Source organism: Suricata suricatta, chromosome 3 (genome assembly GCF_006229205.1).
Source record: "Suricata suricatta isolate VVHF042 chromosome 3, meerkat_22Aug2017_6uvM2_HiC, whole genome shotgun sequence".
NCBI classification, from domain to species: Eukaryota; Metazoa; Chordata; class Mammalia; order Carnivora; family Herpestidae; genus Suricata; species Suricata suricatta.
The window spans coordinates 33,831,284-33,848,213 of NC_043702.1; the positions used below are offsets into that span (position 1 = coordinate 33,831,284).

At 40.0% G+C, this 16,930-nt stretch overlaps 1 protein-coding gene across 6 annotated transcripts in view; it reads right to left on the bottom strand.

The window, feature by feature from the left end:
* The window catches only part of SPATS2L (spermatogenesis associated serine rich 2 like), a 164,822-nt gene that overhangs the window by 45,568 nt on the left and 102,324 nt on the right, over positions 1-16,930 (bottom strand). For all 6 annotated transcript variants that reach the window (XM_029934136.1, XM_029934135.1, XM_029934133.1 and 3 more), the window contains 3 exons: positions 13,930-14,038; positions 10,491-10,540; positions 7,641-7,887 (listed from right to left, as the gene is read on the bottom strand). In XM_029934136.1, the coding sequence (XP_029789996.1) occupies positions 7,641-7,887; positions 10,491-10,540; positions 13,930-14,038 (406 nt within the window). The remainder of the gene's footprint in view (positions 1-7,640; positions 7,888-10,490; positions 10,541-13,929; positions 14,039-16,930) is intronic.

Consider the following 16,930-nt stretch of genomic DNA (forward strand, 5'->3'; position numbering starts at 1 on the left):
ACTTCCATTTTGTCTTTGGACTGGAACCTGACTGTACACGCACAGTCTATGTAAGGAACCGAGAGGGGAGAAAAAGTAGAGACAGCAAGAAGGAGCAGAACAGCCAGCCAGCCTGGAGCATCACACAGGGGCCAGACCACACTGGGCCTGTAGGCCATGGTAAGACTTTTGGTTTTTGTCTTAAGAGTTTAGATTTGTGTTTAAAAAGATATCAAGATATAGAATGACTTAGAGGAGAACAATCTAAAAGCCAGGAGATTAATCAGTGGATTCGTACAGCAACACAGGCAAGAGAGGATGATGGCTTTGGTGGGGAGGCACACACAGGTAAAGACTGTGAGAAACAGATGGGCTCTAGGAATGTTTAATTTTTTTTTTTTTACAATATTCATTTTTTGAGAGACAGAGACAGAGCATGAATGGGATAGGGGCAGAGAGAGAGGGAGACAGAATCCAAAGCAGGCTCCAGGCTCTGAACTGACAGCACAGAGTCCGATGTGGGGCTTAAACTCACAGATGTGAGATCATGACCTGAGCCAAAGTCAGACGCCTAACCAACTGAGCCACCCAGCCGCCCCTCTAGGAATGTATAGAAAAGAAAATCAGCAGGACTTGTTGATGGATTGGATGTGGGGGGTGAGAAGGGAAGAGGTCAGGACTGATGCTTATATTCCTGGCTTGCACATCAGATAGATAGTTCACTAAGATCAGGAACACTAAAAGAAAGCTCAGACTGGAAGGGAGATCATGAGTTTGCTTTAAGCACATTGTTGAAGGGCTTTAAACTGTTGAAGTGAAAGTGTCAAGTAAGAGTCTAGAACACAGGGAGGAGCCTGGCCTGGGAAGAGGAATTTGTGAGCTGGCTTACATAATGAAAATCCGGGCATGGTTGAAATGATCTAAGAAGACAGTACTTGGTTTTATAGGAGAAAGCACTTGGAACCAACCAAGTATTGACAAGCTGCACCACTTAACAGCCACACAGAGAAGAATGACCCTCAAAGGAAAAAAGGAAGCAATGAAGATGGAGGGGAAATCAGGACAGTGTCATATCAGAGGAACAAAAGGAAAAAATCGAGTCATTAAGGACAGTGTGATCAACAGCACTGAATGCTACAGGCAGAAAAAGATATAGTAAGGATTGGAAAATGCCTGCTAAATGTAATCCATGGGGGCCATTAATAAACTTCATGGGAGCAATTTCTTTGGAGTGATGGGGCTGTAACCCATAGTGAAGAAGATGATAAGTGAGAGACAGAGGTGAAGAGATGAAGACAGTGAGTAAAGATAATTCTTTTAGAGATTACAGAATAATGGTCTAGTGATGAAGCCCTAAGAAACCTCTCTTCACATTACAGTGACGGCACACCTGGATTTGCATGGTCCATCATTTTTCTGTCACTGCACGGCAGAGTAATTAACAGTCAGAGGAACCAACAACTTTGAAACGGAGACCCAAAGAGACAGGCTTATTTTAAAGACATAATGCCTGTCAGTTCTGCCTCTTCATAAGTTCTTTATCAAAGACAGATAGATTTTATTATTTCAAGTCCTGTGAAACTTGATCAGTTCGGTGGGCATAAAGCTGGTAACTTTCAGACTGGAAGCAGACCTTTTAGTTTTATTTACATTACCTCTCAAGGTCTCATATGTCACTAAAACCTTTACAAGTTTATTTATATTAAAAGGTAATAGATAAGAAAGTCAGTGAATTAAGCTCTCAATGACACAAGGTGGACGAGTTCCCTTAATTTGCTTCACTGACTTATTTCCCTGCAAAACAGGGTCAATTCTCATTATATTTTGATAGAGCCACTTAAATCTTTGTTCAAAAATTAAAAAAAAATTTTTTTTTAAATTTTGGAAGGCCTTTTGTTTTTTGCAAGGAGTGCCTTCCATTTAATTAAGTCTGTTTGTTACCGAAATCACCATAACAAGGTATGGGTGGGAAGTTATGAAGATATCAACTCTTCCGAGATGAGTAGTTTTGTGTTTTTGCTGCAGGGTTGCAGCAAAAGTAGTTTTCAAATGAGAAGGAGACAGGAGAGGGCTCTGGATTTCACTCTACCCAGGTGACAGAAAAATACCTGAGGGGTTTTGTATTTCCTGTGCCCTCCTGTCACTACATCCTGTGTCTTTCTCGGTCTCTTTCTGCTCTATCACACCTGGTCTCAGTCATGGAAAATGCAGTCGAAGGCCTCCCTCCCCTAATGTTCTCCGAACAGTTCTGACGCGGTGCTGCTGAGCAGTGAGGCCGAGACTGCACAGCGCACAACCATGAACAGGAGCTAACACCAAGTATTCAGATGCTAAAATAATAACTAAGGAGGAGCTAGAATGTCGATCAGTGTGCTTCAAAATGTAAACTTTAAAAATGCATGTTCATAGAACAGGACTTAATATCAGCTACATAGATTAAGAAAGTATTGGATCTTTAATTTAAAAAGAGAGTAAAAAAACCGTTGGTTACAGCTCTGCAAGGGTTTCACCTAAAGTCCTTAATTAAAGTTTAAATAAAACATCGGCTGCTCAGACCGCTGTAACCTGGTGTGAGACAACCTGCTTTGGGGCATCTGGGTCTCAGCCCGTCTCCTCTTGAGTGGCCCCCAGGATAGAACGGCCTTATCTCAGGCTGCTGCACGCACCTCAGCCCCCGCCATGGTCTCTCTCCTACTCACCGCCTTCCTAACATTTACTATCATCTAGAATTCTCGTGGTAACTTAGCTGTATTCTGATTTCTTATGCATGTCTTCTCCTCATCTTCCAAAATGTATGCAAACTCCATGAGGGCAGAAATTCTGCTTTCTTGTTTGCTTCCTCTAGAATTCCTGGCACATGTCAGGATGCTTAAAAATGTTTACTAGACACATAAATGATCTGGGAGTTGACTCTGTGCCAGACGCTGTGCTAATCACTTTAGGCACCTCACTCACTGCGTACCACAGTTTTGTAAAGTGGAGTCATATTTTCTATTTTGCAGGTGAGGACACGAAGACACAGAGTGGTTAACTTGTCCAGGGTCACATACCGAGTAAGCGACGAGGCCAAGGCTCAAATCCAAACACCTCTAACGTCAAAGCCTGGTTCTTAGCTACTATATTATATTGCTTCCATCTGAGGGCTGCCACTGCTGAAATCCTGGAATATACACATTTGGCTTTTCTATTAAAGTTCTAGGCAAGCTGCTTTCATCTTGTGATCTTTTCTAATCCTCCGGTCCAATATAGGGCTTAGAGAAGCAGGGGAGATAATCTTGAGGCTAGGACCGACAGCAGCATCAAAAAAAATCTTTGGAAATCCTATAGGAAACCTCACACCCTAAAATTACTGTGAAACAGTCTGGTGAGGTGTGTGTGCGGGGGGAGCGGTTTAGCAAGACGCACAAATGAGGGACAAGCAGCGAACATGCTAAAATAACAGGACCCTTTCTCTTGTGTTTGGTTCCGCTCCCTTTGAGGATGAGAAAGCAGCTCTGTGCCACCGCCGTGCCCAAACAGACAATGTGTATTGTCGAGGCAAAATGGCTGGGCTGCTCCCGTTCTGTGACACAGAGCAGACTGTGAAGTCCGGTTTGTGCAGGTCAGTGAACACAGCATGGAGTCTTCTGTTTGAGACAGGTAACAAATAACACAAGAGCTGGCTTCCCAGGACGCTTCACAAGACCAGGGGACATAAAGGAAGCCTGCTGGCCCAGGAGAGGAGCTGAAGCCAGGAAAAGCCCCGCCCCAAAGTTTTATCTCAATGGAGCCAGTTGGTGGCCCATAATCTCTTTCTTATTCAGTGGGAATTGTGTCCAGTGGCAGAAAGACAACATAGCAATCTGAATTCCTATTCTGGCCTATCCGATGTTAACCACCTAAATATGTCAGTAATCCGTGCCTTGAAAAAAGTAGAGCAGGAAGAATATTTAGGGAAATTGAACCCCAAAGTCATAATGTGCTTTAGACATTTAGATGGGCCTTAGGAATAAAAATGATCCTCAGCCTTACTTTTGGTAAAAACAAATCTTAATCTACTCCTTGTCTGACTTTATACTGGACACAGAGTGATCTTGATTGGATTATGTAAAAGATCTAATTTGAGCTGTTATTAAAAATTCCGAAATACAGGAAAAAACCCTCCACAAGGCTGAAAGAAGTAATTTTGTACTAAGTTTAAATCAAACTCCCAAACTTCTAAGCTACATGTTGACAGGCAGCATGGTCCCACTCGACAGTGCTATATTTACAGCCTGCACGGATGATGCACTTGGTGGTTATTTTTCACGTAGGAAGTCACACTAACACCCCTGAACCACCTGCATATATCTTAAAGCTAACTTTTCCCCCACCAGAAAATGATCCTGTTAAAAATTTTTAAAAGAGAGAAATCTTGAATGTCAAGGTGTTATAAAAAGATAACGCGTTTCACGTGTTCACAGCCCGCTGCCCATCTGGGCACTCAGGGCCGGCGTTCTTGAGCCAGTGTCATTATTGGAAAGATTGATGAATGCCCCACTGCAAGCAGACTGGAGATTTCTTTTACACTCATACTGGGAACCCACTCAAGTACAGAACATCATTATGCGGCTTTGTTAGGATTACCTTTTCCTAATTTTTCAATTATACATCTTTTAGGAGTTACGGAGCCCACGGTTTCAGCAGAGACTCTCCAATGCGTGCATTAAATTACATGGATTTGAGTCAGGCTTTTGCAAACTAAAAAGAGTTACCCCAGGGGTGCGCGTTATCTTCTCAGCTTTTCAACCTGAGGGGCTCCAGCTTCCTTGGCAATAAAGTGAGGCGATAGGGTGAAAGGATCACAGCCGTCCTTTCCAATGCCAAGGCTCTATATTCAAAATGGGGTACAGAATGTCCAAGACCTAACCCTCATCTGTGAAATACCCGTTAGGGGGGCTCAGGATTTCTGATGGATTGGATGAGCATTTCAAGGCCATTTCACAGTTTTGGCACCACCTTCCTGATGAACTTTCATTATCTTTGGGAAGGAAAACCTAACTGGTTACAAACTCATTTTTAAATTTATGAATGAGCAAAATGAGTGAGCTGCTGATGAAGTTAATGGTCAACCAGGATTCCCTTCCTTTTGCAAAAACATCTAATAACCTTCCATTATCCTCATTTTGTCCTTTACAGAAAATTTATGTGAAATGAACCAGCAACATTAGCAAATAATACTGATGTACTTCAATGGCTTCATGGTGAACTTATGAAACTGAAAGGATATTGGGCTGGCTCTCTGTGCAATAAAGGATTCTTCACACAAAGTTTCGTGCTGGAGTTTACAAAAGCCTCCTTGTACAGAGAACTCCTCTAGTGGGCACTTAACTTTCAAGGCAGCTACCCACTGTGAAGTGAAGCGCTTCAATATTGAATTTGCTCTAATGTCATATACTTGATAGAGTTACCGAAATTGTTTCAGAAAAAAGGTATAAATTATAAGTAAATGAACAAATATATGTGCTAGGCTTTTAGTCTGTGTGATTGATATCAAAACAGCGACTTGAGTAATTAGATTTTGAAAGTAATTCGTGTGAGAGCAATAACAAGCAAAGTTGGGAATCTGCCACTCGATTATTTAATTACTTTCCCCTGCCCTTACTATAAATCAAAACATTCTCAAATCTGTAGGCGTAGTAAAAACTGAATTAAAAAATTCCTGGAAAATTTAGATTCTAAATGAAAATAGGCTATTTTTTGCTGTTTGTTGGGTTGGTTTTAAGGAAGCATTGTGCAGTAAGGATGATCTGAATTACCGGCACTCACTATCAAGAGAGGTGGTAAGTAATGGGTTTATGGAAGAAAATTAGTGCTTCGTGAGCAAGCTGGAAACTCACTAGTGTTCTGTGCAGCATGTCAGTTATTTAATTTATCGCTTCCTCACTGGAGCCCTGATATGGGACGTCACACGTTCTGTCTGCACCTTCTTCTGCTGGGCTGAATTCTTCCTAGGCAGGGCCCATCTTACTCAGAGACTGAAGACATATGAGGGTGTGGAGTCAAGTTCTCTCTACTTCTTTTCAACCTTCCAGATCCCTGCCCCCCACTCCAATCTATGGGTCCTTCAAGAACCACTCCTCTCACAAAACCTCCCTGGGTCACTCAGTTGGATGTAGTGCCTCTCTTCCCTAAACTGTAAACTCAGCCTTCTTCTGAGTAAAAAACAGGATGCAATTCCTTCAGGGCCTCACCCGTACCATACTCTTCTCTGCATTTATCGTGGCCTAAGAACACAGTGCTTTGCATGTAAGAGGTAGTCCCTGAGTTAATAAAAGCAGGATTTTATGAGTAGAAAAAGGACTTCAGGAATTATCCTGTGTCGTAGTCCTCGTTGAGGGATCTACCAATGCTTCAAAGGATTTTGAGAAACTGTTGGGGCATTTTTAAAATTTGTGTGTGGGGGAGGGGCCTCCCTATAGCTAGGTGACTCACAATCACAGGAATCTTGCACAACAAAGAATCATCCTGTGTCCCAAACTTTCTCATGTCCTGCCGGATGCTTTACATATAAACACGAAGTATTTTTTATAAAATTTCCTATAGATTTCTAGGATTTATTGGATTTCTGGGATTTGATACTGGGTAAATTAAGGAAGGATTATACTTTGTGGTGTTCGGAACTGATCAAAAGTTTTGCACCATTTGGGAGAATCACATGGCCAACCACACCTGCAGTCATGGTGTCTCAACTTAGAGCCAGCACTCCCGCATCAGCCTGCATTTCTAGTAATTGCTGTCCTAGCAGTGCTATGTCTATATACAAACACGCTCTTTCAGCTCTTACATCACAGGTGAAATATAAAAAAAAAAAACCACTGTCCATACTATCTCATTAACCTCTGTTCTCTTTTAAGTGCAAAGCAATTCATTGTAAATTGGTAAGCATATCTGACCATTTTACCAGGTTTCCTATATTTTAGTTGTTCCTTATTTCTTGTATTTTTTGCTTTATTGAAATCCTGTTTCTAGATAGATTATATTATCTACAAATTTTATTTTAGGATTTATTATAAAAATGGAGCATTCAGTTAGACAGTATGGAGGGCCACTGATCTCGTACATTCTAGGATAGTTTCCTTATTTTACAGAAAGGAAATGGGACCCTAGAGATGAAATGATGCACCCAAGCTCATACACTTGATTAAAAAGTAGCCTTTGGTAGACTGATTAAGATGTAGCTAGAGTACGTATAAATAACACTCCAGACTCTAAACACTCTGGAAGGTTACGTTCTGTCACATAATATAAAATACCAGGAGTTAAAATAATATGATCTACCTTTTGATAACATTTGCTCTTATCATCAATTATTTCTCCCTTATCCCAGGCAAAGGTGTCTTGAAAGAAAAATTCTTTTAACTGGAACTTCTGTTTTCCCAATAATCCTAACACAGATTAGCTCTACCTTCTTTGGAAAAAATAGTCCTCTGATTTAGTGCGGGGCTAGGCTGAGCTTTATTCTTTGGCCCTGCAGCATCCTCCCCGCCCCCTTCCTGCAGGAAGATGTCTGAACACTGCATGAGGCAGAACAACCCTTCCCTTTCAACAATATCAACTGTAGAAACAATCGACTTAGTGGGTTCCCTCTGCATTCTTTTCTTCTGGGCCTTCCTAAGCAACTCTGTACGGGAATTACTGACCTGTGACCCCACGAAGGGCCTTTGAAGGTTCCTCGAGTATTGAGATCTTTTTCTCACGAGGGACAGGAACTGGTTTTTCACTGGCAGAATCAGTGGATGAGTTGTCCTTCTCACAGCCATTTACGTGGCCATTTTGTATCTGGGGCGGCGGTGGTTGCAGGGGCCCTGCTTCGGGCCTCTCTGCCTTATCTTTAGCATCTTTGTTGCCTTGATGTTGCTTGGACTTGCTTCTTTTTCTTTTATTGTTCTAGAATGAGAAACAAACGAGAAGATAATATTATTCAGCTCAGACCCTGAGATACAAAGTGAACCTGAGACATCAAAATGAAGTATGTTATTTTGTTTGCTTTCTGGCCCTTTAGAATGTGCGAAAACTCCTATGTCTTTATTGATCACCCACATTAATATAAGTATCTTCTTTCTCACAGTAAGCTATGTAAACTTTTACCTCATAAACATAGCAAGCAAATAAAAGTTCCCTTAAACGGAAAAAACTGCAGGGAATGACCTAAAAGCTGAAATATTATTGGAGCAAATTGAAGCTGAAATATTATTGGAGCAAATATGAATAGTAATATAGTAAAATCTTGTGAGATCTGCTTTCAAAGACTTGAATTCAGGTATTGTGCCACTGGAGAAGTGCTCACATTTCTTAAATTGGTGATGAGGTGGAGGGAGGCAAGGAGGACTCTGGGTTCGGGTTCTCCGGGGAGGAAAGGAGGTTGCGGAAGAGAATCAGTATGAAAAAAGGCAGGCACGTCCTTGCAAAATGAAGAAGTAGAAGGCAGGTCCCCAAAGTCCAGGTTGGGTGTATGAGATAGACACCAATCCACCAGGAGATTCCTGGGACGGCCGCCACTGCCCATGGAGTGCAAGGGACACAGAACCACCCCGCGAGTATTTAAGCTGGAGCAGACAACTGCTATAAAATCGTGCCAAACCAATCTGGGTCCACCTGGGTTTGGACTGTGGAGCTGAAATCTTGGACGACCTCTCAGCTGTGAGGCAAACACCATTAAGGGGTTTCACTTTATTTACTTTGAAATAACACAACCCTGAATTTTGGACTATTAAAATGTTTTTGGACCCTCATTACCACAATATGGCAGGGTTTTACTGTACCTCTCCTAAGATGCCCTCCCAGATGGTCAATACATAATAATATGTAGAAAACTAAGAAGATATTCCCAATTATGCTGCATGCTTTCCTTGACTTCGGTTTTGTACCTTCGGGGTACTCAATGTATTTAATGTTTGGGATGGCGCAGGCCTTGGCCAAGTAGAACAGACACCTGACCCGTTAGAGCAGACCTCATGCCGTCCACCCGCCGCAGCAGGGAGTACCCGCTAAACATCACCCTGGCTTTGTGCTTCAAAACATTTGAAAAGAAAAAATAAAAGGAGTTGGTTCCTCTTAATTTTCCTCCTCATTCCCTTTCCTTCCCTTTGAAACCAGAACCACGCCCCCCGAGGAGTGCTCCTCCGGCTGAGAGAAGCCATCCCCTGGGTGCAGCGAAGGGCTCAGGTTCCCAGGGAAGCTGCGTGTCTGCTGGGCTGGGGAGCCCGATTTCCTGCTGAACCTCCAACATGCAGGCTCAGGGAGGTGGGTCTGCGGCCTTCCCATCAGAGAAATTTGATACCCAAACCACACATCCAAGAGTTTTCCATGGACATGTAAATATTGCCTTTCAAACCATCTTCATCTCTCACAGAAGTCAGGGAAGCCAGGAGTAGAGATAAGCAGAGATTGTCAAAGAGGGTGACATGCTAAGGTTAAAAAAAAAATCTCCTAATTCTTCCTATTCCACAAGAAAGTAGAGGGAGAATGGAGGACAAAAGGTAATTTCAGTAATTTCAGTCATCTCAGGATTTTATGGAAGTAATGCTGCCTTTGTTTGCTTAAAACCTGCTCTATGGGCCTGTGATCTTCCCTCGTGGGGAAGGGCAGACTAGAGTATTATATTGTGGGATACCCAAAACACAAGGCCTGGCTGGGAAATTGTGGGTATAGGTGGGGCGGTTCCTTTGAAAAGAGAATCAGACTTTTTGTGAAAGTCCTACAACAGGCTGCAGGCCAAGAACAAGACGGGTGCACCTTGCAGGAGCCTGTGAGCTCTATACGTGTCCATAAGATTAGGCAGGCATGTGCTGGAGACAGCACCATGTGCACACAGGCGCACCTCACATGTGCCCAGAAGTCAAATCCTTTGTGACTAACCAAAAAAGGAAAATAATTTGAAGAGGGTAGGGTAAAATCCCCTTCCCTCTGTTCTCAAAGAGTGGTTCGCCAAGGTTATCAAGAAGGAAAAAAATTGGTCCCTTACTATAACTTTAAGGTATTTTCTTTTCTTGTTCCTTTGTTAAAGATCTAGTTTAGAACTCAGCAAAAAAAAAAAAAAAAAAAGAAAGAAAGAAAAAAAAAGAAAAAGAAAAACTCAGGGCAGCCTTGGACAGATTCTTTCAGTTGGAAAAACGTGAAAATATACTTAGAGCTTTTCAAGTATCTTTAAAACACTCCCTAATTTTTTCTTTTGGGCTATGGAATATGTTCAGGCAAGTTAACATCTTGAATCCTTTCAATTTTCAGGCTGGGCTCTCCTTAATACTTAAAAAGAAAAACTCTGGGACTTTTAAAGCACACCTGGTGGTTAAAAACACTCCAATAGAAAACAAGGGCATTAGTAGGGAGGGTGGCTGGTAATTGAAGAGAGTCTTGAATTTGCAAGCTTTCTCGATGTAAATACCAACATATTTGAAAAAAGGATAAAATTGGTAACCTTGTTTAAATGGTACCAACCATAGAGGTTTTGATTGGAGATGTGATTAATTTACAATCAGTATTAATCTTACCTTCTTTTTTCCTGTCATATTCCATTCTTTTAGAACTTGAACTGCACTGCCTAGACAAAGACAAAGAAGCTTCAACACATATTCATATAATAAAACACCACACAAAATTCATCTCTGTCTTTCCATCCTGGTAGCAATTTTTTTTTCATTTGTTTTGATACATCCTACCTTAATAAAAATGCCAGTTTCATTTTTTATTTCCAGACTTTCATTTAATTCACTGCATGATCTTGGTTTTATCAAAGTATTAAGTCCCACTACATGAAGCTTACCTTTTTTATCATTATGTTGTCTTAGAGAAAATGAAATATATCTTGAGAATGTTCTGTTAGCTTCATTGCCATAGGTGGAATTAGAATTGTTCTGTTTGATATATGAATCAAAATACCTATAATCTTCCAGACCAAACATGGGATTTTGAATATTATTAACCAAGTGCATCAAAGCTCTGTGCTTGGCCACTCTTGCTCTTTTTCTGCCCCCACTTGTTATGTGCACAACTTGAACTTGAGCAGCGTGATAAGGAGGGCAGATTATTGGAGGTTGGTTTTGCTCTCATCACTGTGCGTAGGGATAGGATGTGCTCTCTGCAAGGCTTTCACTTTGAGACAAAAGAAATTCATCGACTGACATGTTGATCTCAGGTTTCCTTAATGCTATTCACATATATATGTAGCCTTGCACAGACTCAGAGGAAAAGCCTAACCTGATTAAGGTGTAAAATATTTTAAAAGACATATATATCACTAGTCAGCTATGATAACTGTTTTCCACATGGTCTAACAAAGTTCTTCCCTCATTCCACCTGGGCTGGAGGTAATTTCAACAATATGTTACTGGTAATGAGTACATTGTTCATTTGCCTATAAATCAGTACTTCTAAAAGAGTAGCTCTTAAATGCATTAACAATTTTAAGGCTTCTCATACGATCTCATTATACTAATAGTTCTGTACAATGAGTGTGTTGGCTAAACAGAGAGAAACTTCGGGCTGGTCTTTATAACAAATTTCAAATTAGTAGGGTCCCAATTACTGAGTCCACTGTCACTGTTAGATAAGCAGAAGGCCATACTGCTTTGACAAATGTTTAGACAGGCTAATTATTCCTATCTATTCCAAGTTTCCAATTCAGTGCCCCTCTTAGGCTTTCTGAGTTACATGTACTTGAAATAGTAAGACTGCACTTAAAAGTAAGTTATAATTCAGACTTTTTATTAACTGAGCTGGTCTTTTTCTCATGCCCAGAGAATTAATGTTTCATAGTATTTTCCTTTGGAAGAACTTTAGGAAGTCACTTTTATTAGACTTCTTGCTCAGTTGATCCAGTGGCTAATGACCATTAGGGTAGTTCTTACAGCTAAATTTCAGTTTTCTAAATAAAATAAAATTAAAAAGCAGTGTTAAATAATGTTCTTTTTAGTCAGAGAAAGGAGGTGAGTTGCTTATGGCTTTACAATTATTCCTCTAATTTTCATATTTTGACATAAATCTATTTGCAATTTGAACAATGAGCTTTTAGACAGCAATTCTGAAGAAAAAATACTCATGTTCACAGAGAATTTTGAAACTTATTATTAAATTTTAATTATACTGAAACTGCTTTGAGCTTTTGAAGCCACTCAGAAATTGTGCTTTTAATATGCCTCATAAGTGATTCCTAACAAATATTTTTGAACCTCAGTGGTTTTTAAACAAGTTTTCCAACTGGTCCCCAACCAAAGTGATATGAGGTTTCTCAGCGATCAGTGAGTTTTTTCAATGAGATCTCAACACTGACAAGGTGACAATTTCAAGGACAAGCAAGGTGCTCTATTTAAATACAAATGGATTTGATGACAAGTTATCAGTTACGGAGCATCTGTGCATTTCATCAGGGTCACTTAGTAATGAAAACGTTCATGTTGGGGCATGTGGGGGCTTCGATCCAAGTGAGGGTGGGAAAGAATGGGGACAATCACCTTTTTCCTTTCCTAAAGCTTTTTCCCACGAGAACGATGTTGGCAAGTGAACCTTGAGAGTCTATCTGCGCCAGAATGTGCAGATTTCCAAAGTTTTTTTCTTGAGACAAATTGCACCAAATGCTGCGCATCAGATTAATATCAGATTTTCTACTATTTTTTCCTTATAACAAAAACTCTGTATCTGCCAGTCCATGGGACAGAAAGAAACAGAAAAGTTACTCACTACTCACTATGGGCCTACGTGCAAGTCTATTTTGAATGATAATCATTTTTTAAATCAGTGAGGACCCTAAATCTTAAGATTTAGTTGAGAGAGTTTAGATTGAGAATGTGGTCTAGTTTTAAGACCTTGCCTGAAATGCAATTATAGAACTTGCAGAACTTCAGGAAAATTATTCTAATCCTAGGAAAATAAGTAAATAAAACCACCCTTAACAAATAAAGCGTAAATAGGTTATCACTGAGAAATGTGCTGACGGGTCTTCCCTGACCCTGGTTATCAGACTATATTTAGCTAGTCTGTATTTACAACGTAGAAACTAGTATCAGGACAGAACACGTATGGTAACTGAGGACAAGTAGGAGATCTCTGTCTAAAAATGGAATCTGTTCAAATAGGAGGGAAGAATTTCTCCATAATTTATAGAAAATATAAGGTCATAGGTTATAAATTTATAAGATAAACATATTCCTGAGACTAGATGCTATAACATCATTGGCTATTGCTTGTCTAAAGAATTCTTTTTTAGACAGCAAAAAAGGTCTAGAGGTAAAAGAACTGATATTCTGATTAATTAGGCAATCTCAAAATCATAAACTAAGGCTAGTAGAGAACAAACCAGTCCTGGGGCACTGGTGGCTCGGTTGGTTAAGCACCTGACCTCAGATCAGGTCATGATCTCATGGTTGACGAGTTTAAGCCCTATATTGGGCTCTGCTGTCACTGCTGAGCTTGCTTCTGATCCTCTGCCCCCTTCTTCCCCCACCCCGTTATCTGCCCCTCCCCAGCACGGGGGCGCAAGCACACTCTCTAAAAAATAAATAAACGTTAAAAACAGAGAAGAAACCAGTCCACTCAGACTATGTAGGCATCAAGGTCAAGGACTGTGGCCAAGTACAACTATGCTGAAGAGTTGAGAAGGCATTCCAGATCAGGAAGGAAGTGCATTGCCATCCATTCACAAGGACGCCATTAAGTAAAGGGCATGTTTAATAACAAATTGAAAGAATGGTGGACAATGGAATTGGCATCATTATAAGAGGTATCTTTTAGAAACTAGGTACAATCTTTTTTTTCTTTAAACAAGGGAGAAAGAAATCCTAAATTCTGTTCTTATGTGGATGTGTTTTTAAAGCTTAGCATGTTTTTATGAGAATTAAATTGTCAGCAGCTTATTGACATTTAATGCATTTGAGGAAAAACACAGAACATACAGAATATTTAGTTCTAACGGGTTCAGGGGTCATGTATACTTACCATCCACGAAGGCTTGCACTGCTTTATCTACATTAAAGTCGAACTGTTGTAGCACCAGCACGATTTCATTATTGCTTTTGTTGGGAACAACGGATCGAACTGCATAAATCTATGAGGAAAAAGAAAAGAAAAAGAAAGGTAAACACTTTAAATATTGTCCATCCAAGAATCTCTCATTGGATAGACTATAACTGTTCGAAGGTCTTAAAAAGCCAACTAATCTATCTTCTTGCCATTAAGCAGACTTGAGCATTACAGACAGCAGAAGTTCATCCTGCTAATCACCTCGATACCCTTTTTATTTATGTGCACATGTCCACAAAGAGCTCCTTGTTAGGACTGTAGTAGGTGAGTGTGAAAAGCTAATTCTGGTTTTGCAATCTACCCTACCACCCCCAGCCCAGCCCCAAGACTACAGATGCATACAAGAAGTGTTTTCAGTAAGGACACAGATCATTTTCTGTCTCAAGCTCTCCTCTCCACTGGCTCAGGGGGCATCTTTGGAAAACTTACAGAAATAGCCTCACGCTTCTCTTATCTGTACAGTGGTAGCAGTCATCTCAAAGCTTACACAAGTATGTTGTAAAACTCCATTAATGCTTACAAAGATACAAAAGGCATTGTGCTTTTGAAATGGTAATCTTAACCATAATACAGAATGTTCCCAAACACATTTCTGAAAATCAAACATTTAAAACACTGTAGAAGTAAATACATACATGACAGCTAAGGATTTTACTAGGTTAAGCTGATAATAAATTTTTAATGATCTATATGTATTTCTTAATTAAATTTAGCATATATTCTTTAATAATAGAATTAATTGACCTCTATCTCACAGAGCCTGGAATTACTATAGGATGCTATACTTACCTGAGCATAACCTAGCTCACCCAGCTTTCTACTAAGGGGATTACTGTAGGTGCTATTGATAGATTCTAGAGTCTGCATGGTGCAAAGGTAAGTAGTAGCCATAATGATGATCACGAAAGCACAGCACAATCTTTATGTGTTTTCATCAATGGTTAAATTATGGCTAGTTGAGTTTTAGAGCTATATGTAGATTTATGGACTATAGATTATATGGGTACAATCTGTGTAACGTGACTCTCCTAACCAGAACATTTAGTTAAATATAGTTAAGTGTAGTCTAGTTCCTAATTATGTCAGAAAATAGGCCGCCTATCTCATATAGATCTGTCCATGAGAATATTTAGATTATAATGAGAAAAAAGCACAAGCTAGAAGTACATAACTGATAGAGGTTTGACACTATTGATCAGAAAGCTGGTTTTGAATCTAGACATTCATAAATGCTAAACATGCAGGTTTAACCAAGAACTCTAATACAATATATGTATTTATATGTATGTATCTCGAGATTCCTTTACTTTCTTTTTCTATTCTCATCTTTTATAGTTCTTAGTTTTTTAGATTCTATATTAAAAATATTTACTTATTCAGCTATATGTTCTTTCTCATCTTTTCTCTTTCTCCTCTTTAAAAATCCATTCAGGAAATATTTTTTGAATGCTTATTGTATGACAAAGGCACTAAACTTCCTGGAACTTACAGACTAGAGGGGGATGTACATGTTGATCAAATGATCACATAAATAAATAGATATGTATACCTTGTGATTAATACCATTGAATCATATGACAGGGAGACTTGATCTTATATAGGTATGCTAACATCTGAAGGACAAGTGAAAAGAGATGAGTAGGAAGCAAGGGGAAAGGCATTTTAGGTAGAGGGAACAGTATGACTGTGGAGTGAGGCACAGAGGAGGGAGTAGCTGAAGGTGAGTGTGGCGGCAAACAGAGGCTGAGGCTTTCAGAACTCAGCAGAGGCCAGTCGTGGGCAGGGACTGAATCATGCAGGCCTCCAAGGCCAAGGACTTAGGTCTTGTGAGGGTCTCTCAACTATCCTTTCTTTTGTCAAGCTGTTCTTTTATTCATTCATCATGTTAGGAAGATAGCTTTCTCTATCTCTATTTGTGTAAGTTAAGATGTACAAGGTATTGATTTGAGAAATTTATATACTGAGAGATGATTACCACCATACCATTAGCTAATACCTCCTTTCCATTCCATAATTACCATTTCTTCTTTGTGGTGAGGACATTTAAGATCTACTCTCAACAACCTTCAAGTGCAGTATATAGCATTATTAAGCTATAATCACCATATTGTACATTAGATCCCCAGAATTTGTTATTCTCATAAGTGGAAGTTTGTACTCTTTGATGAGTATGTCCTCATTCCCCCTCCCCTTTTTCTTTAAGAGAAGCTGAGAGAAAAACAAGAACAAAAACACCTGTGCTTAGCCAGGAAAATCGCTAATAGTGTGTGTCCCCACAACAGATACAATTGGTTTAAAAGTTACCATTGCAGTGCAGTTATGTATAAACATTACATGCTGCCCTTCTAATGTAGTTCTTTTAATTGAAATTCTAACATTTCCAGCTACTATGGTTGGTTAGTGTTATATAAAAATCTTGGGGTGTCTGGGTGGCTCAGTTGGCTAAGCACCAGGCTCTTGATTTCAGCTCAGGTCATGATTTCATGGTTTGTGGGATCGAGAACCCCACTCCCCAGTCAGGCTCTGCAATGACAGCTCAGAGCATGCTTGAGACGCTCTCCCTCTCTCTGTCCCTCTCTTTCTCTGAAAATAAATAATCTTAAAAACAAAAAATAAGTAACACTTCTGGGGCGCCTGGGTGGCTCAGCTGGTTAAGCATCTGACATTGGCTCAGATCATGATCTCAGTTTGTGGGTTTGAGCCCCGTGTCAGGCTCTGTGCTGACAACTCAGAACCTGGAGACTGCTTCAGATTCTGTGTGTGTGTGTGTCTCTCTCTCTTCCCCCTGCTCTTGTGCTGTATTTTTCTCCCTCAAAAATAAACATTAACAAAGACTTAATAATTATCCTTATTATTATATCAGCCATACCCTTTTAGATAATGCAATGATTAGTTATTAATTACATTAACAGCATTA